Source organism: Bufo bufo, chromosome 4, assembly GCF_905171765.1.
Source record: "Bufo bufo chromosome 4, aBufBuf1.1, whole genome shotgun sequence".
Lineage (NCBI taxonomy): Eukaryota > Metazoa > Chordata > Amphibia > Anura > Bufonidae > Bufo > Bufo bufo.
In genome coordinates this window covers 69,916,899-69,942,357 of record NC_053392.1, presented here as the reverse complement: position 1 = coordinate 69,942,357, position 25,459 = coordinate 69,916,899, and the positions used below count along the sequence as shown (strand labels likewise).

General features: G+C 43.1%; 1 protein-coding gene across 1 annotated transcript; it reads left to right on the top strand.

Annotated features, from left to right (window-relative positions):
• The first annotated feature begins 219 nt into the window (after positions 1 to 219).
• LOC120998990 lies at positions 220 to 23,976 on the top strand. The gene is made up of 21 exons (XM_040429865.1): positions 220 to 298; positions 1,740 to 1,832; positions 2,903 to 3,030; positions 3,100 to 3,243; positions 3,588 to 3,671; positions 4,064 to 4,234; positions 4,340 to 4,436; positions 7,665 to 7,888; positions 9,495 to 9,648; positions 11,086 to 11,294; positions 12,395 to 12,500; positions 14,011 to 14,198; positions 16,299 to 16,407; positions 16,493 to 16,662; positions 18,209 to 18,282; positions 18,388 to 18,515; positions 18,607 to 18,796; positions 19,763 to 19,901; positions 20,520 to 20,622; positions 21,505 to 21,600; positions 23,934 to 23,976. Exons 1-21 carry the CDS (start codon positions 220 to 222, stop codon positions 23,951 to 23,953), a joined length of 2,706 nt encoding a protein of 901 aa, XP_040285799.1. The 3' UTR covers positions 23,954 to 23,976.
• The last annotated feature ends 1,483 nt before the right edge of the window (positions 23,977 to 25,459 follow it).

Sequence of the window (25,459 nt, the reverse complement as noted above, 5' to 3'; positions counted from 1 at the left end):
TTTATTTTTTTGCGGAACAGAATTATGGACATGTGGAAAAGGAATGCACACAGTAACTTGGAACAGAAAGAAAATACATTTGTGTGCATGAGCACTAACACTGTAGCTTTTCAGGTATCTGTAGCTTTGCTATTCTTGCAGTCTCTCTGGAGTAGTGTTCCAACTGTTCTGTTAGACCAAGTACTGACCCTCCAAGATCCTAGGAGTAAGGGCTCAAGCATGTGCTTCCATACCCTGGCTAGTCTAGCTAAGTCTAGCCCCCAGCCCACTCCTATCAAGAGGGAAAAGGCATGGGATGGTTAGTCCTATTCTAATGCCAACCATACCTTATCTGCTGGTATATAGGGTATACAAGAACATGGTGAAACATGGCATGCTCTGGGGTACTGCACATCTACCACAGGTTTTTAAACTGGAACCCAGGTGCTTTAACAGAAATCTTTTAGCTTATTTTTGCCTTTCAAACCAGAGTACCTTTTATGATATATATTTATTTTTCTTAATGCACTAAAATGATGCCCTGAATCTGCCATATAATACTGAGTCATTCAAGTCAAGGAGGCTGGCAAGTGCTTTCATGAAGTCAAGCTGACCCCACCGAAACCTTGTCTCTTCACCTTTGACATATTAAACACTGGGCACATCATCCCCTGGCCCTTCTTAGATAACTACAGGCCTCCTGATCTGTGTACTCATTCCAGCTTCAATTCCTCACTCTGCAGCCGTAGTCTTGAGCATTACTCAGTTTGCTGCATTCGCAGTAAAGAACTTGAGCCCTAATTAGTACATCCAGCTTTACTGCTCGTGTGCCTACAGGGCTACACAAGGGTGCAAGATATCACAGGGGGGTGTTCCCAGTGGTGGGCATCAGTCAGAGAAGGGGCACAGTTAAGGAGATGTTGGCTTGACTTAGGAAGTAGTTGCCGGCCTCCATTACTTTTAAATGGCTTATTTTCATATCGTAGATACAGGGATACAAGATAATTTTTAATGTGATCAGAAGTTAGAAAAAAGATAAGGCTATCAGGAACTACATGATGGTATAAAGGTATTTCAGTTGGTTTGGAGGGCAAAAGCAGGCTTGACGGGTTCCCTTTTGGTTGTGCCACTGAATAACATGGTTGGGTGGAATGGAGTTCCCTCATGTGGCTAGCAGTGGTATTTGCACAGATTTTGTGCAAGTGTGGGCAAAAGTACCCAAGTAACCTTTGAAACTAAAATTGAGTGAGTCATTGGTTATGTGGGATTTGTCTACACATCAGTGGTCTTCAACCTGTGGCTCCCCAGCCATTGTGTAATTCCTAGTATGCCTTGAGGGCATCCTGAATTGCATCTTCATAACTGATAAAACAGGTTGTAAGGGGAAGGCTTACAACCTTGTCCAGGAGCTGTTCAAAGTGAATATAATTAGTTCTGTGTTGGTGTATTTCAGGTTAATGTCGGTTGCGTTGTGTTTGGCCACTGAAGTCTCCACACAACAAAGCACAGGCTCAGGTAACCACCTCACACAATGCAGCTTGGGTGCAGTGCTTTCTGCACAGCTGTGAACCAATTAGCAAAAACTGCGTGCTGATATACAGTAAACTTCCACCATTCTTGCTCAAGTGAAGCTCCTTAAAACTGCTGTTCTTTACTGTTCTTGGTTGTGCAGAAAACTGCTTCCTGATGCCCTGTGAATAGACCTTTAGCCAGCAGAGACTGGTTGACTTCCTCACCACTAACCAAATGTTTTGCTTTAGATTTCATTGTCGCCAGCTGCCAGAGGTCCCTGATGCAGCTCAATTTGCCTGCACAATATGTTGTCAAGCAATACGTAAGATTTTCAGCAATTGGTGAGTTCTCGAAGGATTAAGTAAACGGATGCCATTATAATTAACACTGTTATAATCTGGTAGAAGACTGAACTGTGGGAGGTCTAAGAGTTGGAACCATGTCAAGTTGGGTAATATGGTATTGAAGTAGATGGAAGCAGGACTTTGGTTAGGGCTGAATAGACTTTCTTTAAAACTGTCAAGTGACTGCTACAGTCCACAAGATTGCATACATTTCAATATATTCCTTTGGACTGCTGCTGTCACTTGTAAAATTCTTGGTTTTAGTTTTGCTATGGCATTGTGAACAGTTGGGTTGTCCAGTATGGCTGCTCAGCCCCAACTGCATGGATATTAGCTGCAATATCACACCATTGATGTAGAATACTGATGTTTGAGGGATAAGTGCACACCGCTTTCTCATTCTAGAAGACCTTGAGCTGTATAGGGGGTTTAACATGGTATAGTTGCAGAGAATTGTTGCAATGAATGCAGCTGATTCAGGTCATTGTATATGGGTGAAGGCTGAGCAGCAATCATGCTGTTTGGAGAGTGACCTCAGCAAAACATAACATTATGGCCAAAAATGTTGACACTTGTATGAAGGTACTCCTCAATCTGTCATGTAATGCTCCATTATGTTGGAATGTGTGGAGAATCTTAATGTATGGGTCTGAACGTGGTTGACAAGGAAAGTTAGTCGTACCATAGCTAGCTTTTTCCTCAACTGCCAAAAAGCCCAACATTTAAAATGCCAAATTACTTCATACAGCCTCTATCACACAGGCCATTGTCAATCACCCATGTAGTCATGGTCAAGCACTTCCACCATCCAATGAAAATGTCCTGCAAGTCACTTGGGCAAACCCCTGTAACCCAACACCCTCCAAAGATTTTAGTAGGCTTTCATGGTCGATAGGATAGCACCTCGTTATAGAATTTTTCTAGTTTGGATGACTTGGATCTGCTATGTGAGCACTTTATTTCCTTGCGAGAGCTGATTCATTACCCAATGAAATCCTTGGCCATCTATTCTGTTTTTTTTTTTTCCCCTTCCCCACGGGGGACTTAAACTATACAATCTTCTCCAGACAAGAATGGAGCAGCCTATGTGATCACTGATGCTCTGGCTACCAAGTGTGGATATACCATAGCCTACGATGGCTGGGGGAACATTGTCTTCAGGACCTCTCTCTACAGCTGTTATACTCAGATTGAGGTAAGGTACAAGTCATCGTCAGCCACAGGTTGACTTGTTGAACCAGGTTAATGTTAACTTATCCTACAGAATGACACTAACTATACGGCATCAGTGAAGATTGAGATCTCATCCAGGCCTGACATGGGAGGTGCAATGAGCTACTTCAAGGTGGTCAGCTGTCCATATGTATGGAGCCCACGTGAAGTTATTTGTGAAACAAACTACATGGAGGTAAGACACTATTCTTGTTTGCACTATTCAACAGAATATGAAGTCTGGAGGGTTCTTAGTAACTATGGGCATTGTTAGAGCCTCTTCACTGGTCTGCAAGATGCCTGTTGGTTCCCAAAATCTGATGCATCTCCAGTTATTCCATCCGGGTGAAAACTTGAATGGCGCTAATGTTTCTATTAGACGTGCCATAATTAAAGATCATCCACAAGTTTTTATCTCATAGAGAACTGGTCATATTATGGCAATGTCTTGGCATAATCTTTTGTCTATATATAGCTCCATCCTAAATCCCATGTTGGTTTCGGTCCAGAAATAGGTTTCTATTTGATATTTTCTTACAGGTGTCAGTCAGAAGGAAGATTCCAGTGATCTCTGAAGGAGTTTTCAGAGATGAGCCAGAGGACTGGTCAACTGCATTCACACAGGTAATTACAGCATCCCCACCAGGGAGCATATTTAATTCCCTTCCATATCTGTGTTCTGTGTAATATCGATCCAAATCTGACATGCACTGTAAGTGTTTGTTATGGGGAAAAATGTTTTATTTTGTGGTCTATAGAAGCCCTATAATCATTGACCACCTTGTGTATCAAGAATATATTACAAGGCCATCATATACTAAACTTTCTAAGCTGTGTAGTGTGAAATTTTTTTGGGGTTGAGGCAGGAAAGGAATACCAATTTGGGACCCCCTTTAACTGTAGATCACACTTCTGATTTGTAACCAGCGTTCAACGCAATAGTTGTGACCACCTTAACATTTTCTCTTACTTTTACCACCCACTATTTCTGTTCATGACCCCCATTTAACTTCCAGGCAGTGAGCGGCTTAATGTCTGTATGGCAAGTGGTGTTTCATTTGTCTACAACCCAAAAAACAACCATGATGACTGATGCTGCCCAGAACATTGGCTATGGGATTAAAACAACTGAATCCAGGATCATGTTGAGGGCTCCCTATGATGCTGCTCAAGCTCTGCCTCAAAAGGTAAGTCTTAGAAAGCTTTGTGGTGCAAGTATTTCCTCCCCAATTCCTGCCTTGCTGTTCCTCCTTTTAGGATGAGATTCCAATTTCCAACACTTTCTATTCCAGATTGGAAACGTGACCTTCTCTACTGTAAGAGCCACACTATTCTACAAACAGCGCTGGTTCATCTTCTTGGTTGACAATGCTGTTGCCTGCCCAGTAGGTAAGTTTCCAACAGTGTCCCATTTGCTCTGGTCATGTGAGGTAAGCTCCTCCTAAACAACATGTAACTTGAGGTCTGAAACTTCAGTTAAAGGGATTATCTTATGATGTAAAAAAGGAAAAATCAGACTACATATAGCACATGACAATCTCTCTAACAAAGCTAGAACCAGCCCTGTACCTCACATGGATCCAGAGATCTCCACATTCATTGTTCTGCTAGATTTATATCAAGCTGACAGCTCAAGGGGAGTGGCTTTTCTGCTGCAGCTAAGGGGATGTGTCCATGCTCTCCCTATCACAGCTCAGGAGGCGTGTCTCAGCGCTCCCTATCACAGCTCAGGAGGCAGTTGAAGGTTGAAACTGAGCATGTGCGGCCACCTCAGTGAGCAGGACAAAAATGCAAAAAACAAACAGCAGGTGGTGCTATACAGATGCATTTAACTGAATAAGGGTACCTTCACACTTGCAGCAGGACGGATCCGACAGGTGAACAGCCTGTCGGATCTGTCCTGCCGCAAGTGTGAAAGTAGCCTAACTGTCTATGGTAAATTTTTAACTACATGCAATTACAAAAGTATTCAGATCGAGGTGCTGGTTTGAAAACTTTTCTCCACGCCTCCAACCGCACTACCTAGAGGGTACCCCCACCTTCAATTGGAGATCCACATATAAAAGCCCCTTCACTAGTTTTCCTGTCCCTCAGGTGGCAGGGTATCAGTGTGGTCTGCGCAGGGCCTTTGGTAGGTTGTCCTGCCCTTATAAAGAACTCATGCAGGGTTAAAAGATAAAATGCAGAACACAAAATACCAGCGCTGTACATGTATGCTGGGCTGATTGGGTAGGTGCAGGAGCTGCGCCCACCTGATCAGCTGCAGGGGTCTGGCAGTCACAGATGGCCAGACCCCCTCCTGTAGCTGCCAGCATCAGTGAAAACACTGATGCCAGTGCATTAAACCTCGCACTGCTGTGGTCAGCAACCTTGGCATGTGTAGGATCCTGCCTGTTCCAGGGTGGCCATCGGGGTCCCTGCGCTGCTGTGATGGGGACCAGATGGCAGGGAAGGCAGCCCGATGCCTTCCGTGACAGCCTGTGAGATCCAGTACCCTGGATCTCACAGGAAGCGTGCTGTAAGTGTATTACATTAAGTAATACACTTGAAGCCAATGCTTCACAATACAGAAGTATTGATGCATTGTAAAGAGGATCAGACCCCTAAAAATTGAAGTCCCAGAGTGGGACAAAAATAGTAAAATGTAAGTTTAAACTTAAATCACCTCATCCTGCAATAAAATGAGCCCCTACAAAGACCCCCCTCCCAAAAAAAATAAAAAATAAACTATGGCTCTCAGAATATGGAGAAATATTGTCCTATTTGGTATTGTCATGTCTGTCACAACCTGCTCTGTAAAAATACCACATTAACTAACCTGTCAGATGACCGTTGTAAATAACAAAAAATAAAAACTGTGCCATAATGGCTATTTTGTTACCTTTCCTCACAAAGTGTAATATAGAGCAACCAAAAATCATATGTACCCTAAAATAGTACCAACAAAACTGGCACCTTATCCCATAGTTTAAAAAAAAAATATTTTGGGAGTTTCTACTCTAGGGGTGCATCAGGTCTTCAAATGGGACATGGCAAATTAAAATTATCCCAGTGAAATCTACCTTCGAAAAACCATATGGTGTTCCTTTCCTTCTGCGCCCTGCCATGTGTCCGTACAGCAGTTTACAACCACATATGGGGTATTTCTGTAAACTACAGAATCAGGGCAATAAATATTGTATTTTGTCTGTTAAATCCTTGCTTTGCTGCTGGAAAATGGACTAAAATGTGAAATTATGAAATTTCATCTACACTTTCCTCTTACTACTTGTGGAACATCTAAAGGGTTACACGTTTGTAAAATCAGTTTTGAATACCTTGGAGTGTAGTTTCTAAAGTGGGGCCATTTTTTGGTGGTTTTATGTAAGCCTCACAAATTGACTTCAGACCTGAACGGGTCCTTTAAAAAGTAGAAGTTTAGAAGCAACTCTTAAAATCTCAGAAAATTTCCAAAACCCAATGTCCCCAAAAAAAAGACTTTTACAAAATGATGCAAACATGAAGTAGACATATGAGAAGTGTAAGGTAATTATTTTAGGAGGTATCACTGTTTTTTAAAAGGCCTCTAAGAATCTTCTTAGAGGCCAGTCCTGCATGAAGACTTGCTGTAAGTATAGATGTACTGGAAATGCTCCATTGGAAATAAGGCTACATGCGCACGACTGTAAAAAACAGACATGTGATGGACGTTTAACGGCCATCATGCAGCATCTATTTTAAGGCCAATGGTAGTCTATAGGGTTATTCACACTTTTTTTTTTTTGACAGTCCATGAAAGGATGTAAGCATGTTTTCTTGTCCATTTTTCACTGAGTAACTGCTCCCATACAATTGGGTCAGTTTTTAACGTCAGTTTCTCAGAAAGGAATCAGTAAAAAGTCATTAAAAAAAGAGTATCTGCATCCAAAGCATCACTCGCCCAGCCAGAATCCTACTCCATACTGGAGGGGCAAGCATCCGAAACAGCTGTCTACAGATGGATATCTTGCATGGCTATACTCCATTGTTAAATCCCAAGACTCCTCATAAGGGAGCCATTTCCAATAGGTGGTGGCGGCAAGATGGTTCCCTTTCTTCAGAGAACACTTTGCACACTGAAAAGGTTTAAATCGGCAGTAACTTTTTTTTTTATTTTTTCCCCCTCCATGTGGATTTTGAAACCCACACCATGTCAGCTTCTGTAAAGTGCACATGGGATTTGAGTCTCATTTTGCTAGTACTGTGCAACACTGCAGTTTTTCCATGTAGAAAACAGCACATAATCACCAATGTGTGCTGGTGGCCTAATAGTGTAACTTGACATTGGTATTTTTTTTTATTTTTTTATATATCAAATATGGGGAATGTGTTTTTGTTTTTTTGTTTTTTAAGGGCATGCTGATTATGACTTTCATGTTGGCCCAAGAAGTATAGGTTCTAGCCTATACTAGGATAGGGGTGGAGAAAATCACATGCATTGCCAGTCTAGAACCAGGAAATCGGGCACTTTTTAAAAAAAAAATGTATTCCAATTTTTCATGTGCCGTATGAAAGTGTAAAGGTTGTCCAGTCTGACAGTTCATTCACTTCTGGCCTGTAATGCTCTTAAACAAAATCTAAGCTTTCTCCTCTTTGTAGATGATGTGAAGTTTGTGGGTGGCTGGATCGTGTGGACTGTCCCGAAGAACGTTTCTTCACTTCTCACCGGTGCAAAATATATCCAGAGCAGTCGTATCCAGTTTGGCATTGACCTTCTGAATCTGACAGATGTGGAAATCATTTCTAGGAACTATCAGATTACAGACAGCAACATGGTCACTATAACAAGAATACCTTATGGAGCTGTAGGGGGATATTATAAGGTAACAGTTCTTATCCTGGGTAAGGTGACATATTGTACCATGATATGAAACTGCAGCACACCACCCTGCAGAGGAGGCATGGTGATGGGAGTCGTGGCTGAGGGTGATGGTGGCGCTCAAGGTGGCTAACCCTGCTCTAGCATACCATGCAGGGATGCAAGCCTTGTTTCCCTTGGGATATACTGTAGGTTTTACAGCCCCTGCATGGTGGTAGCTGAGGAGCCTTTAATGGTGAATAGGTAGCAGGAGGGCTGGTAGATGGTGATGACCAGCCTGGCTTGACTACAGCAAACTGTTTACTTGAAGATGATGGGTGGCAGTTCTTAAAGGGCTTCTGTCACCCCACTAAAGTAATTATTTTTTTGGACTAGTTAAATTCCATATACTGCAATATATGAAAATATAATGGTCTTGCTTACTTTCCTTCAGCAGTTTCTTATAAAAACGAACTTTTCTAATATGTAAAGTGCGCCTGTGCCGATGACGTCTTCTCTTTCGGTGATGTCATCGGCGCAGGCACACTGACGGAGTTCTGAGGAGGCAAGCCTCCATCTCAGAGCACCTGCGGCAAATCAACACAGGTGTGCGATTTTTGAAATGCTGACAGGGCCGGAGGAGGAGATCGCGGCTGGCCCTGTCAATCAACACAACGAGGGGGCGGTTTTTGCGGCAGCTACCAGCAAGTAGACACTTAATTTACATATTATAAAAGTTTGTTTTTATAAGAAACTGCTGAAGGAAAGTAAGTAAGACAATTATATTTTCATATATCGCAATATAAGGAATTTAACTAGCCCAAAAAAAAAAATACTTTAGTGGGGTGACAGAAGCCCTTTAAGTCAATTAAAGGCAGGCATTTTCCCAAAAAGCTATGTATGTGGGTTAGATTGTATGATGCTCCTTGAAGTTTCTCTCCACATACAATACAATCCTCCTCATTGACCAAGGCATACAAGTCTTTTGTCAATGTATCTGCAGTGCCCAACTGCAGAGTGCAGTCATAAATTGGATGGCGAGTAGGTCTCACACCAGAGGTGTGGTGGGCTCCAGAAGCAATATAACCCAAACCATGGGCAGTAAAGTCAAAAGCTGCAAATGTGCATTACCTTAGTCCACCTGACCCTCTGACCTTTTTCATAATGGTCCTCCACTATCTGTAGTGATGTAATGCAATACTTCTCTCCCTCAAAGGCTACTCTTTGGTACTGTTACTTTTATGGCAGCTTTAAATCACAGGGATGACTTTTTCCTGAATAAATTCTGCAGCAGTCACTACACATCTTCACTCTGGCCTCTTCACCAGAAGACTTTTAACCAGGAGGGCATTACCAGCCTAACTACTGACAACTAGCACTAAGGCTGACAATTAGTTCTTCCCATATACAGACTTTTTGGATCATGGTGCACCACACTAACTTGTAGAACAAAGTGCTTAGTTGGCATGGATTAATACTTGGCAATGAACCCTACTACAACATATATTGGAACATTAATTCTTAAGCACCAAACCAGTGGGTCACTGCAAAACCACTCTATGAAGTACATGCCGATCCAATAAAATTCATGTCTGAGAATACTCATGAGCTTCTATACTCTTAACTTTCAGAGCCATGTTATGAACTTCAATTATGGGATAACCTACAGTATCCGCCCATTTCTTGAAAATGTGTGGGTAGATGATGGTTGGGGCGTCACGAAATACACAATCATTAAGGATATCGCAACACCCTTTGAACAGAGAACTCCTGTTATAACCAATGGTAAGTCATTAGAGAGGCCAATGTTTAACCTCATTAAATAAAACGTATCCTCTATCCACAGGGGAAACTGGGGTCCCCTCCAGTCACAAGAATGAGGAGCTGCTGCTCCTATCGGTGAGGACAGGTCCTTGTTCTCATGATCACCAGGGGCCCCAGTGTTCAGACCCCTGCTGATCAGACACGTCTATCCTGTGGATGGTGGATAGAGCTGACTCGCGACACCGTGGTTGGACCTGGAGACATGGCCTGTATGTTAGCCACCTCTTTCCAACAAACTGGCTCCCCTGACCTGAACTGACTACATCAGTGTTTTATGATGGGAACTATCTGATCATGGGACTACTTTACTGTACTCGCGATATGAGTACAGAACAATGGACCCTGTCAAATAGGAACTAACAATCTTAGAACACTGATGGTCAGGTTCAGGTCAGGACATCAGAGGGCGGTCTATTAGATGTGGCCAACACACAGGCTGTGTTTCCCAGAGCAATCAAGATTGTATGACTCTACCCCCCCCCCCCCCCCCCCCCCTTTAAACGGGCCAAACTGTAAAAGGAGTTATGCCATGATTGATGTAGAAATGAATATGGGGCATCGTAGAAAACATGAGAATCTCTAAGGGTACTTTCACACGAGCGGTTTTCTTTTCCGGCACAGAGTTCCGTCCTAGGGGCTTAATACCAGAAAAGAACTGATCAGTAGTATCCTCATGCATTCTGAATAAAGAGAAATCCGTTCAGGATGTCTTCAGTTCAGTCTTTTTGACTTTTCAGGACTGAATACCGCATCATGCTGCAGTTTTATCGCAGTCCCAAATTCCGGAACACTTGCTGGAATGCCGAATCTGGCATTTATTTACATTGAAATGTATTAGTGCTGGATCGGCATTAAAAATACTGCAATGCCGGATCCGTCCTTCCGGTCTGTGCATGCACAGACCTTTAAAAATGTGAAAAAAGATAAATAGAAACGGATCCATTTGTCCATATGACAGACGGATCCGCATCCGTCTACAAATGCTGGCTGTTTGCATGCAGATTGCCTGATCGGGCAGGCAGTTCCAGCGATGCAAGTGTGAAGGTACCCTAACAGAGCTAGAACTAGTCCTTTTACTTCATATGGATCCAGAGATCTCATTCATTGCTCCATTTCAGGCTTGCAGAAAGGGCACCCCCTTATCAGTTTAGTGGGCATGTCCTTCCTGCTGCAGCTGTCTAACTGTCACATCTTCTAACAGTGGGCATGGCTGATCTTTCAGGAGGACATGCACATTGCTATACAGATTAAACACCAGGGAACACAATTATAATGAAGTAAAGACACAACTGGACCATCTTTGTAGCATAGATGACCAAAGTAACCAGCTCTCATACATTATATTAATTTTTAATTTGGACACCATTTAACTAACTGTTCCGTCTTCCTTCCCTACAGAAACCATACCGTCAACGCAAATATTTAACTGCACAGTTGGACCGTTTCTCCCAGACGTCCGCTTGGTAAATGTGTCAGTTGGTGGCACCATGTTGACCGTGTCTGAAGGTGTTAAACGTGGATACACTATTGAGAATAGAACCAATCCAGATGGAACTGTGACCTTCATTCTTAAAGTTCCCTTTAGTGACCAACTCGTATCTAAGGAGGTATCGTGTGACCTTAAATGTAATGGTTTTCTAAAAAGCTACTTTAGGGTGGCTTATGCTACCATAATACAGGCATATATTGGAGATTGAAGACCTGTTAAGGCTAAGGTCACATCTGCAATAAAGGTTCTGGCAGAATACCAGAATCGCTGAATCCAGCTGTAAACTGAATCCTGTTCACTATAGTGAGGTCCATCAGGTTCTGGCATTTTATGCAACAAAATTACTATGGGTTTTTAGTCTTCAGTTTTGCCAGAATCTGATGGAGGCACCTGCCAGAACCTCCACCACAGATGTGAACGTAACCCAAGTGTGTTTACTGCTAGTCATGTAGTGACCATCTTGAGCAGTGCCGTATAAGATGTTGCCATGCACATGTCCCTCCCTCATGTGGATTTAACGTCTCGAATGTGCTTGGTCCATTTAAGATGGCCTTGGACTGATCAAATTCTGACCAGAATATAATGGCCCCTTGCAGGGAAGCCTGTAATCATCCGTGCAACAAAATATGAATAGCGTTCCATTGGCGGCAGACACTGCGCAATCCAGATCTTGTAGATTAATGGTAAATGCACACGTTCAGGGAAATCTGTGCAGTCAATCCACGTCAACTGGTGTGGATTTTACTATCCCCATTAAAGTGGAGAAAATCCGGTCAGGAAAAATAAAATTGACATGCTGCAGATCTTAAAATCTGCACCATAAATCAAAAGCCGCACATGAAAAAATCTGCATTGTGTGCATGAGAATTTCAAGTTCTCATAGAATACAATAAACATGACCTACGGTGCAGACTTTCTGCATGCAAATCCGCACACAATCCTGATCGCATGCATTTTTTAGCTTAAAGGAATTTTCCAGGACTTGCATATTGCTGACCTATTCTTGGGATGGGTCACCAAAGACCAGGTATCTGCAGGATCAACGCTGTGAAACCAAAACTAATGTCGTGTTAATTTTTAGAGCAGTACAAGAAGCTGCAAGTCTTGACTTTATGTTCTGCCTAGTGGAGGTCCTATACTAGAATTTGGAAATGGGCCCCACTCTTGGGTATCTAACGATTTATAGGAAATGTTGTAATATGAATTCTGATGTTTCAGGTTGTCCCAAATGGCATTCGGTTTGTTTTGAATGTGACATTTGTCTTCAAAATCATCCCATACGATGAGATCTTCAATACTACTGGGATCATTGAACATTTCCAAAGTGAGTAGATTCTCAAGGGACTTGGTGATGGGACTGGCTGTTCAGTGGCATCCAGTTCTTGGTGGAAATCAAATAACATGACAAAGCGAGCCCATAGAGAAGCTAAAGGAGGCATTGCTCCACATATACCACTATACTGACGCTTTTATTTTTTTCCTTAACCTGGGTGTTGAATTCATTTAGAGGTGAGGAAATCATAATAAATCTGATTTAGCACCTTCACAAATTCTGTTGCCAAACAAATTGAAGTTTTAGTGATTCCCTTCAGACCAGGGATGCTCAACCTGTGGTGCTCCAACTGTTGTAAAACTACAACTCCCACCATGCTTACAGCAACAGCTGGAGCACCACAGGTTGAGCATCCCTGCCTCAGACAAATTGTGCAAAAATGGCCCCAGCGCCATTTTACTGTGAAAATTGGTAGGGAAAAATGACAGGAAGGATGAGTTTGGAGGTTCACATGAACCTGGTAGGGAGCTTGCCCAGACACTGACTAGATGTGTGGTGAGCCAGGGTCCTTTAGATCAGAAGCCAGAGATGCCATTCTGAGCTTGGGATCTTGGAGCATGTGTCTTGTATGTCTGGCAAAAAGCAATTACAAACGCAAACCAGCAATCATGGTGTTGCAGGGTCAGTTTTTAGGTAGAATGAATTGCTAGGCAGAAAAAAACAGTTTTTCAGGAAAGTATTTGAGTTCTGTGCATTTTGTAGTGAGGGCAGGTGCTGGCAACAAATGGAAAGTTCATGGATTAACTGCAAATTCTGCAAAAAACAATCCTGCACTGAGCTTTTGTCTGTACGTGAACAGCCAGTCTTAAATGTTTTTACAGTTTAAAAGTGGGGGGGGGGGGGGGGGCGGCACCCAGGTAAGTATATTCAGTATAAATATATATATTTTGTGGGGAGTAGATGTTCCAATTTTGCTACAACTTACAATAAAGGCTATGTACACCATTTGGGGGCGATTTTGTTTATTGCATTGTACGCCTTTTGAGTTTCTATTTTTATTTTTCAATTTATCTTTATTAAAAAAAAAATGACTATTCAGACCCAAATCAAATTTTTCAAGAAAGCCACTCCTCTCTAGACTAACTGGGTTGTGGAAAATTAGAAGTCGCCCATATCCATAGTCATTGTCTTATTAGATCAGTTTCAGCCCTTCAAATGGGATTGGGCTGCAGTACACAAAGCTTGGCATTTGTTCTTGAGTTTTCTAAACTGTTTTTAACCAACCTATAGTACTGATCCAAACTTAGTATGGAAAGGGTAAAGAGACCTGCTGGCCAATAACTCGTCCTGCCCCTTCTACACTGAACATTGACACATCTGAATTGTGATGCACCCTCATGTTATCCTGGGTGCCAACTCCACCAGAAGGCACTCATTCAACCTGTGCTACTGGAAGTCCCATATTTTCTCTTCACTTATCCAATAGCCAGATGTGAAATTGTTTGGTCTTCAGCAGTTGATGATCAGTGGATGATTGTATTTTGGGTTTTCATTCTTTCAGCCCAGCCTTTTGTTGGTCCTTGTGGGCAACAAGGTGGTGTTTTGACTGCTACACTGGGAAACCTTGATCCAAGCTGGCGTATATATGTCAAGAATACCCAGGCAACATCGGGTAATCTGCTATTGCCCATCAACCAGACGTTTTCCACAGTCCAAGTACCTGCAGTCTCAAATTATGTAATGAATGAGGTTAGTGGCTACAATTTACCAGTTTAACCTGCACAAGAGATGTTCTCTGCGTATAGAGGGGATTAATCTACAAACTACATGGGTATTCAAGTACTTTTGCTAAAGGTCCACATACCTAGGTCTGAGGGGCAAAGAAATCTAAGGAAGGGAACACCAGTGGCACAACTAATCGTGCCCAATCCCCTATGTGCCTGCCTCAGTAATGGTGCTTCATTAGTCCCTCACATCCATCACAGGAAGGATGTCCCCTGAATGCCACCTCACAGTAGATGGTCCCTTGTAATCCATACAGATGCCCTCTAAGTGTTTTCCAAAGAGTCCTGTTAAGTGGCCTCAGTGATTTCTGTGTTCTCTATACAGTACTCTCCTACCCCACATTCACCCTATGAGTGGATCTGCTTCTATGGGGCTCAGTCCAGCAGGAACGATGTTATCACTGCATTCAGCCTGCTTGCACTTAACCATGGATGGCTGGGGAGTGGTGTGGTAGATACAGTGAGCCCCAAAGGAGCAGAGGGTGGGAATGGTTGTAACCGGTCAGTGTTCTCTCTTAGGCTGTCAATCCCTGGGGATTGGTGCAGTGGAAATGCAATATTGGAGAATAACTTAAATTTAAACAGTCTTTTTTACTAAATGCTGCATAGAACTTTAAATACATTCGATAGCAGCTCAGGTGCGTGCTTACACAGGAACTTCCCCCCCCCCCCCCCCCCCCTTCTCCGGGCAGGAAACAGGACCAGCCTTTCATCTACCAAGAGGAACAGGATGTTTAGCCCTGTTCCTGTCAACCTTTTGCCCTCCATTCCCTATTGGTAGATACGGCCAGGTAAAAGTGACTACAATATACAGTTGTAGTACCCCTGGGTCTGGTGGCTCCCTGACTCACCATTGTATTCAACTTCCTCTTGAAAAGCTTTACCTGGAAAGGTGCCATTCCTAGATTGCTTTTGTAAATGGCAATGTTATTACCCACTGTTAAAGTAAATCTACTGTGACTGATGTAGTCATATGCTGCAGTCCAGAGCGTCTGTCCTGTGTAGACTGTCTCCCCTATGTAGATAACTCCTGATTCGATCCTGTAGTTTACAGGAAGTAAAGAATCTCTCCTGGCAGCTCTTAGTGGTAAGAGGCTAATGCCTATCTAAAGACTAGGAGTCCATATGATGTACTACAGAGTTGTAAACCTCCCCTGACTCGCACTGCTTATCCTATGTGTGCAGAATCTCCAGTGTATTTGTATGTGGTGCAGCTATACACTGCTCTCCTTGTCTCCTGCTTGTAAGACCTGACATGAAACCAATCAATAACTAACAAGCATAAGGCAAGAGACCAACTGGGTTTTCCAGGATTCGAATAATGGCCTAGCCTCGGGATAGGCCATTAATATCTTATCAGTGACGCTCTAACAGTCTGCACCCCCATAAAGCTGTTCCTTACAGCCTCTGGCACAAAACTAGCTATAGAATGGAGGAGGAATGGCATCATGCCACTACAGGTTGAAGTGTTGGGCCACTGCAACTTGGCTCCCATTGATATGAACAGAGCGCCATTGACCCGGCACATCCGCTACACTTTGAACAGACCTGTGCTTCCTGTTCCACTAAAAGTTACAGCATTGGAGGCTGTGGGGAACAGCTGGTTGGTGGGGGTTTAGGGTGTTGGGCTCTGATGTTTGAAGGCATCTATGTTGGTCCCATGTTAATGTGTCAGCATTGCTGAGATTGTCTTAATATAGGCAAATGAGCCTCTACATGCAACAGTGGTGTTTCGATTACTTCTAGATCTGCCAGGTAAGATTACTTTATTGCAGGCAGATTCCTTGTGTTGTCAGGTTTCTCTTGAGGCCCTGCCCTGGGGTTGGCCTGACCAGCCAGGACTTGCAGGAGCTTCACCTGCTTAGTCCAGGATAGCCTGAATTTGCCAGCATGCTCTGTAAATTAAGGACTGTCCCGGCAAATTCAGGACTGCCTAACCGATGGTAGTTTATACATGTTGTATGTTGTGAACTTGTAACTTTTTATAATTGTACATCCCCCCCCCCCCCTCCCCTCTGCAAGAACAGCATTTGGGGTAACCGTTCTCTATCATGTTCTTTCTCAGGTGACAAACCAAGGCCTTGCAATAACCATTCCTATAAGTATAAAAGATCAAAATGGAAATACCCTGTATCAAATGACTATTTTTTGTGATCCCCCCTCAAACATAGCCGGTACGTGCAGTTTTGGCATTACTGGAATGGATGAACAATGAAGGTCCTATGAATGGAGTTCACTCACTTTAATCTTCTCTTCCAGTTTGTCTTCCGAATGGAACAGTAAATGTACTGGTAACAAAAATAAGTAACATCCCGGACATGGACATGTCTCAACTCACGTTGAGAGACACCAACTGTTTCCCACTTACTTCTGATGACAGTACCGCCCAATTTACATTCTCTGTAAACAGCTGCAAAACTACACGAAGGGTAAAGTTTTATCTGGATCCTAAGATGATCAACTAGGAGACCATTCTGGAAGATTGTTCTGCTGCTCGTTTCCATGGTTACAGCCACCCTTCAATCCAGCAGCGGTGGCCGTGCTTGCATACTATAGGAAAAAGCTCCGGCCTCTTTGGTGGCTGGGACTGAGTGCGCATAGGCAAATGCTGCTTCTTAGTGTGCGATCGCCGCTGCTGGATTGCAAGATGGTCGTAGCCATGCAAATGAGCAGTGTATAATGTGGTAGAGAAATGAATCAAGCTAGCAAATGAGGCAATATGGATGATAATACATTAGTAAGTGCCTTGTATTAATTTTAGCAAACGACACTTGTGTAGAGAAAGTGGGACGACCCCTTAAGTGCACCGAGGGCAGGCCCAATCCACGCTGTGCACCCTTGCTGTTCCTGCTTCCTCTATCCCTTCTGGATTAGTGGCTCCAGGTTCCTGCAGTAACCATGCCTGGCCCTGTCTAGCAGGAGGAGCATGGGTGCAGTGACTTGGGCCCACCCCCAGTGCACTTAACTGCACACATTACATTGAATTATAGCGGTCTTCTTTCTCTATATAGAATGAAGCAATGGATTGGTAAGTGAAAACCATCATATTCAGTCAAGCTGGCCCTACAAAGCACAGGTTTATTAGTGAATTTTCCTGGTGACAGAACTACTTTAAAGGGGTTATGCCATGATTGATGTAAAATGAAAATCGGACCTCATGCAGGACATGACAGTAAGGCCTTGTGCACAAACCATATCTGTTTTTGCATTTTCCCGTTCCGCACATCTCGGTGGCAGTTGGCATGTTAAACTAAGATGGACTGAGAAATAAGGAAAATAACAAACAGCAGGTACATTTTAATTAAATACCTCGGTGACTATACAAAATTTTTAATTACAAAAGTATTCAGGTCCAGGTGCTGGTTTCTACATTTTTTTAAATGTATTTCATGGCACAACCCCTTAACTTTTATGATGGCACTTGTTAATAAAGGTAAACTTCATAGTTGTCAGCCTTAAAGGGGTTGTCACAAAACATTCTACATTTTACAAACCAACGCCTGAATCTGAATACTTCTGTAAGTGCATGTAATTAAAATTCAGTATAGCCAGTGAGCTATTCAATAAAATGCATCTGTATAGCGCCACCTGCTGTTTGTTTTTGGTTCAGCTGCCAGGCTGAAGATAATCCAGCAGAGCAATTGGAGCAGTAAATGGGGAGATCTCTGGATCCATGTGAGGTACCGGGCTAGTTCCAGCTTTGTTATAAATGTATCATTAGGTTATGTCTGATTCTTCAGTTTCTTTACTTTTATGGCATAACCCCTTAAAGTAATTAGGACACAGCCATGTTGCATGCAAGTGAGTGAAATCCATGCCATAAATCGGCAACATAATTGGGCATCAATATGCAGTCAATCCTTCTTGATGCTACCAGAATAGCAGATAATCTCTCTGGGCAGTCTAGAGTAGATGTCCATGATCCAAATTGTGTTCAGTAACACTGCTAATATAATTTTTTTTTATATATTTTAGTTTACCGGTAACCTGATGATATACGAGAATCAGATATTCTATGTCAGTACCGTATCTGGGAAGGACATATTCATGTAAGCATTCTAAATGTTCCAATTTGAGTGTGTTGTACACTTTGTCAAATATTGGAAAGCTGCCATTTTGGATTGATTTACACTTTTTTTTTTTTTTTTGTCTAGTATGAATGTGACTTGTACGTACGCCACAAACGGCACTTTGGTTGTGATCTACAGCCCCACAGAAAACCCTCCACCAACTGCACAGACTGGACTTGCTCCTCTAGACCTGGTTATGAGACTTAGTAAAGGTAAGTTCTCTCCAGCACTGTATGTAATGACTTCTTGGGTTTTGTACAAGATCCCTTATTAAATTCTGGAAATGTCCATTTCTTCCTGTAGATGATGGATACAGTGTCTTCTATGAAGATCCTGAGTACCCAGTTGTGAAGTACTTAAGGGACCCCTTGTATTTTGAAGTTGAGCTCATGTACAGTTCTGACCCACAGCTAGAACTCTTCTTGGACCATTGCTGGGCTACTACTACTCCTGACATGGGAAGTCTACCTGCATGGCCTATAATCAACAGCAGGTAATAAAGATGTCATTACTAGATTATGTTGGTTCAACACTTCCCACGGAAGCTTCTAGTCTCCTTCGGAAGAAAGCTTTCTAACTTCTCTGGTGGCTTATGCCTGCAAAAACCACAGGATGGCATAAGCTGAAGTCAAACTGTCCAATCCTGATCTCCCTGACATCAGGAGGCCCTGAAAACATTGGTTTGTCTGGCCCTTCCAAATTTGGCAGATTTGTATCTGATGTTTAAGGCCAGCTTAACCCTAGACCCAGGGATCAGTAACATTCGGAATTCCATATGTTCTGAAAATACAACTTCCAGGATCCTCTTTTCACTTTGGGATTTGTAAGAACAGCAGAGTAAGTGTGGGAGTTGTAGTTTCACAGCAGCTGGAGTGCCGAAGGTTGCTAATCCCTGCCCTAGACTCTTCTCAGGTAGTGGTTTGGCACCATGATCAACTCCTGATGTATGGCATGTAAAGCTTATGGAAACTGGGAAATGTATTCAAGTAAATATTCACAATATAAACCATAAATGTAATTGTATCGTGGGAAGGGTTAGATTGCGAAAATATATATTTACTTAATTTTAGGTGTTGGCTTAGAGGAGGGCACCAGCTATGTATGGAGACTCGGTGGCAATGTTCTCCCAGAAAAGTCTTGCTAGTGTCAAATATTTTATAAAATGCTGTTTAATATTCCATTGGTGGACACTCGAGCAGTTGTCTCCAACCTATGGTTCCTGTTTTTGCTGAACTAAAACTGGTTATGCTCTGATAGACATAGCCCTGACATGCTAGGAGTTGTAGTTTCTTAGAGCAACAGCACTTTAACTTATGTGGAACCCTGCCTCCTGGCAGGTTGACCTACCATGGACAGCACCAGTTTGTAGCACTCCTCTAAGAAGGTGAAGACCAAGCCATTCCTTGGTTCGGATGACGACGCCTCACTGACCTATTAATGGGCTTTACCTCCATTTCAGTTGTGAATATATCGAACCCTACCAGACCATCTTCCATCCAGTGACAAGTGATGCCAGGGTACAGTTTCCATCACATCTAAAAAGATTTGAAGTGAAAACTTTTACCTTTACACAGGGGGATGTAATCTACACAGGAGAGGTGAGTAAAGTGGAGCGAGTCGATTCTAAACTAATTGAATTTCAAAACCAATCCAAAGTTTGGATATTTGACTTGGGCAGACAAATTAGTATAGGGCTTGCCCATAATCTCTCATAGGCAGGCTCACAGCCAATCAGGAGGGACAAAAGATATTTGATAGGCACCATGTAAGGTCCCAAGCAGGGACAGCATGTGTAACCTCACCCATTCCAGTTATTACTTCAGTTGTCCTCTTCTGAACCATCTCTAGCTCTGTTGTGCATCGTAGCCCAGAAAGCTCCAAGCTTGAGTATTATGCGGAATGCAAAAATTCACTGAAAGATGCCGAGTGATAAGTCCTTGTTACGTTGTATTAATTGCACTGACTGAACTTGAAACGCACAGCTTGTTGTAGCAATTTCCAGCCACGAAATGCATGCACTGATGGATTATAGTGCTGGCCATGGAAAGCACATTTACACCCAGGCCTTGTACTTGAAGGGACCCAAAGTCTCATCTGCCGCACATGGGTGGGTGCTTGTTAGAGCTCCAAAGCCCCTGTGCGAGATCTGTATCTCGACAAGGTCAGGTGTCTGAGGCTTCAGTGGTCTTACATTCTTACCCTATTGCATCTAACAGATTTACTTTCATTGCGATGCCATTATCTGTGACCCTTCCAACCTGGCCTCCGATCCAGCCTGCATGCGGATAGGACCCTGCATACCTGCCCGGCAGAGGATGGGTGAGTCTTCGGAATTATTGCACTAAAATCTTCAGTTTAGCAATGAGGCATTTTACATAAGGAGTATTTCATCTTTTAAAGATACTGACACTAAAAAATGACGCTGGCGTGTCTCCTCTGGTTAGAGGGGTGTGCTGCAGACTAAACGATCATTCATTCCAATACAGATTGGATGATCCAGGTAAATGCATAGAATAAGCTGCAAATGAATGGTTGCAGCCAGTTCAGTGGATTGACCCCTGTAAATGGGCTCTTTATATGTGGGGGGGGTTTCTGTTAATAATCCTTCTCTTGACCAGAGCAGTTACCACACGTCTAATACTGGAAAGGTGCTCCAGAGCCAGACAACCCATTGATGTTGATCAATGGGCACTGTAATGCTTAATTTATCCAGAGTGGCACTGCAGGGGCATCAAATTTTTGTCGGGTTTCCATGCAGGACAGCTGACTGGGTGTCCCACCAGGAGGACATCTTGTGCTCTGCTGCTTACCAAGGTAGAAACAAGGGGAAAACCCTTTTAAAGTGGTGGTCTAGTTTCATCAAGAAGCTGGACACCACCCTGGATTAGCCTAAAATAAGCAGTACTTGCCCAGCAGATCCAGCAGAGTCACTCCGGTCCCACTGACTGTACTGACCTCACGTCGGCAACACATGACTGCTGCAGCCAGTCACTGTCCTTCAGTACACCATTGAGGTCAATGGCTGCAATGGTCCCATGTTGATGTGATGTCTCCGCTGCAGACCAGAAGAGCTGGAACTGTTCTGCTAGGTAAGCATGGCTTTGTTTCAGGCTAATCCCCCAGCATGAAACCAGGCAGCTCTATTAAAGACTTCAGTTGGATGTTGTAAAGCAGTTTTTAATTTTATTTTTTTCTTACTAGGGCGGAGTGTGGATGCAGGTGGTGACGAGCATAGACTGATTTCTTCTGGAGCAGTTTTCCTGCTAGCATCAAAAATGAGGGCAAATACAAAGCAATGTAAGTCTATGAACGCAATTTTAAAGGGCCGTTCCCATCTCAGACAATGGGTGCATATCTCTAGGAAAGGTGGGACCTGCACTGATCTCATAAAGTGAGTGAATGAGGGTGCAGCCACCCAGCTCCATAGAAAGGAATGAATGGAGGGTGGCTTTGCATGCGCGGTGCGCCCTCCTTCACTTTGCTGGCTCACTTTACGAGAGGGGTGCGGGTCCCAGAGGAGGGACCATCAGACAATGGGGGGCATATACTGAGATGCCCTCATTGTCTGAGATGGGGGGGGGGGGGGGGGGGGGGGCAGTAAAATTGTTTAATTTCCACCTCTCCTTCACCCTTGTTCCAATCCCTGCCAGGCCTGTCCATGTAACCACTGGGGCAAGTGATTGGCTGCAGTAGTAACTTGAATGATAAACGGCATTTGACTTCAGGGCCAGCAGAGATCTGAGTGACTGGAGAGCAAATGTAAAAAATGTGAGACGAGTCGAAAGAGCATCTGTCAGCAGTTTTGTACCTATGACACTGGCTGACCTGTTACATGTGCACCTAGCTGTAGCAATCTGTGTTGGTCCCATGTTTGTGTGTTGGCATTGAGAATGTTTATATGCAAATGAGCCTCTAGGAGTAACAGGGGCGTTACATTACATCTAGAGGCTCTGCTCTCTCCAACTGCTGCGCCTTCTGCCCGGGCCAGATGTGGTGGTTATTTCACTGCCTGGCTCTGCCAAAGTGCAGAGGGTGCAGCAGCTGTAGAGGAGTAATGGCAACGCCCCCGTTGCTCCTACAGACTCATTTGCATGTATTTAAACTTAATTTTTCTCAGCAATGCGGGCACATATGAACATGGGACCAACAAATGCCTTCTGCTGCCAAGCTCACATGTAACAGGTCAGCCAGTGTCTTAAAGGGAACCTGTCACCGGGATTTTGGGTATAGAGCTGAGGACATGGGTTGCTAGATGGCCGCTAGCACATCCGCAATATCCAGTCCCCATAGCTCTGTGCTTTTGTGTAAAAAAACAATTTGATACATATGTAAATTACCCTGAGATGAGTCAGAGCTTAAATATGACTTCTCTGGTCACACAAGTAAGATGACTCATGTTAATTTGCATATGTATCAAATCGTTTTTACACAAAAGCACACAGAGCTATGGGGACTGGGTATTGCAGATTGCTAGCACCCATCTAGCAACCCATGTCTTCAGCTCTATACCCAAAATCCCAGTGACAGGTTCCCTTTAAGTACAAAACTGCTGACAGAAGCCCTTTTTTAAAGCTAGTTTGGCAAAAGTTCTGAAATAGAGATGAGTGAATTTCAGGTTATGCAACTCGTTCACGCTTCATTAAGTGGTAAAAGGTGAATTGCATTATGGATTCTGTTACCATGGACCATAAAGCAATTCTGACGGAACGCCTTTAGAGGCATTCCGTTATAATAGAAGTCTATGGGCTGCAGAGGACTCCCCTGCATAACGGGAACGGATCTGTTTTGCAGCCGATAGACTTCTATTTTGATGGAATGAATAACTGCCTCTAAAGGCATTCTGTTATGAATTCCGTCATAGAATTGCGTTATGGAATCTGTTAACACGGACCATAACGCAATTCACCTTTTACCAGTAAACCAAGCATGACCGAATTTCAAAATATGAGCGTTGCTCATCTGTAGTCTGAAATGTAGCCGGAACAGTAGTGGCTGCCAAGAATCTGGACATGCCATGCTCTAGGCTACCCACTAATTTCAATGTGAACGGTGTAATGCTGCTTTAACCCTGAAGATGGCGCTGTAGTGAAATTAAACATTTCCTGTGAGATTGACCAGCTAATCACTAAGGGAGCCTTCACACGCTGCAGACAATTCTGCAACTTAAAATTGGTTCCATTTTTTTTTAATCGGGCAGCAAGCGGATGGATTTCTGCAAAACCCATTCAGGTGAATGGAACTGATTTTCAGTCGCAGAAGATTCTGCAGCACGTGAAGGTGCCCTAAGTGTTAGCAGCTGGACCCTTTTTAAAGGCCTCCGTCCACAACCTTAGGTGTTAACCAGTGGTTTCTCAGTTGTGGCTCTGCATCCCATCATGTGGTGACTGCCTCAAGCTTAGGACCTTCTGGGAGATATGACTATATGGCCGGAGACTACAAGTAGAGTATCTGACTTGGTGTCTTGGTTGGTACTGGTCACAGAATGGGTTGCCATATCTTGATTCTGTAAATATAAAGCACTTTGCAGATGTGATTGTCACCTCTGGTCACAGATGAGGTCTATTCATAAGAGCTGATGTGTATTAGAGAAGTGTTTTCTTACATTAACTATTTCATTTCTTGTTTTTCAGTTGAAAATCCTCCACAGTGACAAGTTGTACATTTTTAAGAAGGCACAGTTTTTGTTAATAAAAAAGGATAAAATGCTTGGTGTGTTCCTGTTCTGCTTTGGGCTTTTTGTAAAGATTGTGATATTGGGATGTTGACTATGGTGGCTGATCCTGGACTCTGATCTCTTGGCAACCTATAACTCCTAGAATGTCCTGACTAATGTTAAGCGTCAAGTTCTGCATACAAGGTTTTGGTTATCTAAGAATTCTGTTATGGTCTGTGGTAGTGGAATCCATAACTGAATTCTTAGATAACCCAAACATTGTACACCAAACTTGAAACCGCAAGTTCACTTAACACTAGGCCTGACCTTTCATCACTTAAGCTGGGATGAGAGTTTCAGGAGTGAAAATTCCAGTGCGATAGTTTGCTGGGTGTTTGTACAAATTTTAGATGGGGGAATATTCCCTATCCAAAGTTCAATTAAAGTCTAAGTCCATATTTATCTACAAAACAATATAATGTGATTCTTCAGACTTGTCTAATATGGTTGTACCTGAAGAATCGCTTCAGATGTGATGAGGCCTTCTGTTCTGTAGATATTACACTCGTACTCTCCTGGAGCGACATGTCCCAGACTTCTGGAAGTTGTCAGATCTTCTGGAAATCTGCCTCTAGTTACCAGGGTTGCATCATCTGACCCAGCCCTTGCATCTGACCCCTTTAGGTGTTGTAAAGGGGCATGTCTGGGCCCCAAAAACTTTGCTCCACAAACCATTGCCTCCCAGACACCAGTGGAACAAATTCAACAAAATTTGCAGCAATTCCACTGCCATAACTATATACAAACAATACATTGCAGGGGGCTTGTTGGGTTCAGAGATTTCTTTACTCAATGTATGGTAGCACAGGAGTAAAGCCTCAGCACACGACAGTATCTGTTTTGCAGTCTGCAGATCACAGATTTTGCAAAATATAGATGCAGGCTTTTTTTATTTTTATAATTTTAGATGCCTTACTATGTATCGAAAGGTTTTGGGGCATGGATTATCTGGCTCCATTCATCTCCATGTTCAGCCTGCAATACTTGCCTGGGAAAGCTAGTCGCTTGAGTCTGTTTACCTTGCGAATCGTTGCAATCCTTTTTTTTATAAAATCAAAGCTGCATCTGTATAAGGTCAAGGAGAAATTGTAGCATAGTATATTATGAAGGTATTGTCCTTGAAGCGCTCATCTAGGGAAGGTTTCAGTACCTTGTAGAGGTGCCATGCATAAGCCCATACTGGCTATACTTGCACATTCTTATTTACTTCAAGTGCATTGCATCCCCATCAAATATACAAGGTCTTCCCCCTCATTAATGCCACATGAAATTAGTATTTCACAATACTGAAATGCAACGGATTTTCCAGTTGTGCAAAAAGCTGCTCGGAGCACCCATGTATTGCTTAAAATTAGTTTTGGATTGCTGAGTTCTTGCTTCATGACCATCCTTTTATCATGGGAATGACATGCATTTTGGTTGATGGCTTGGTACCAACATCCA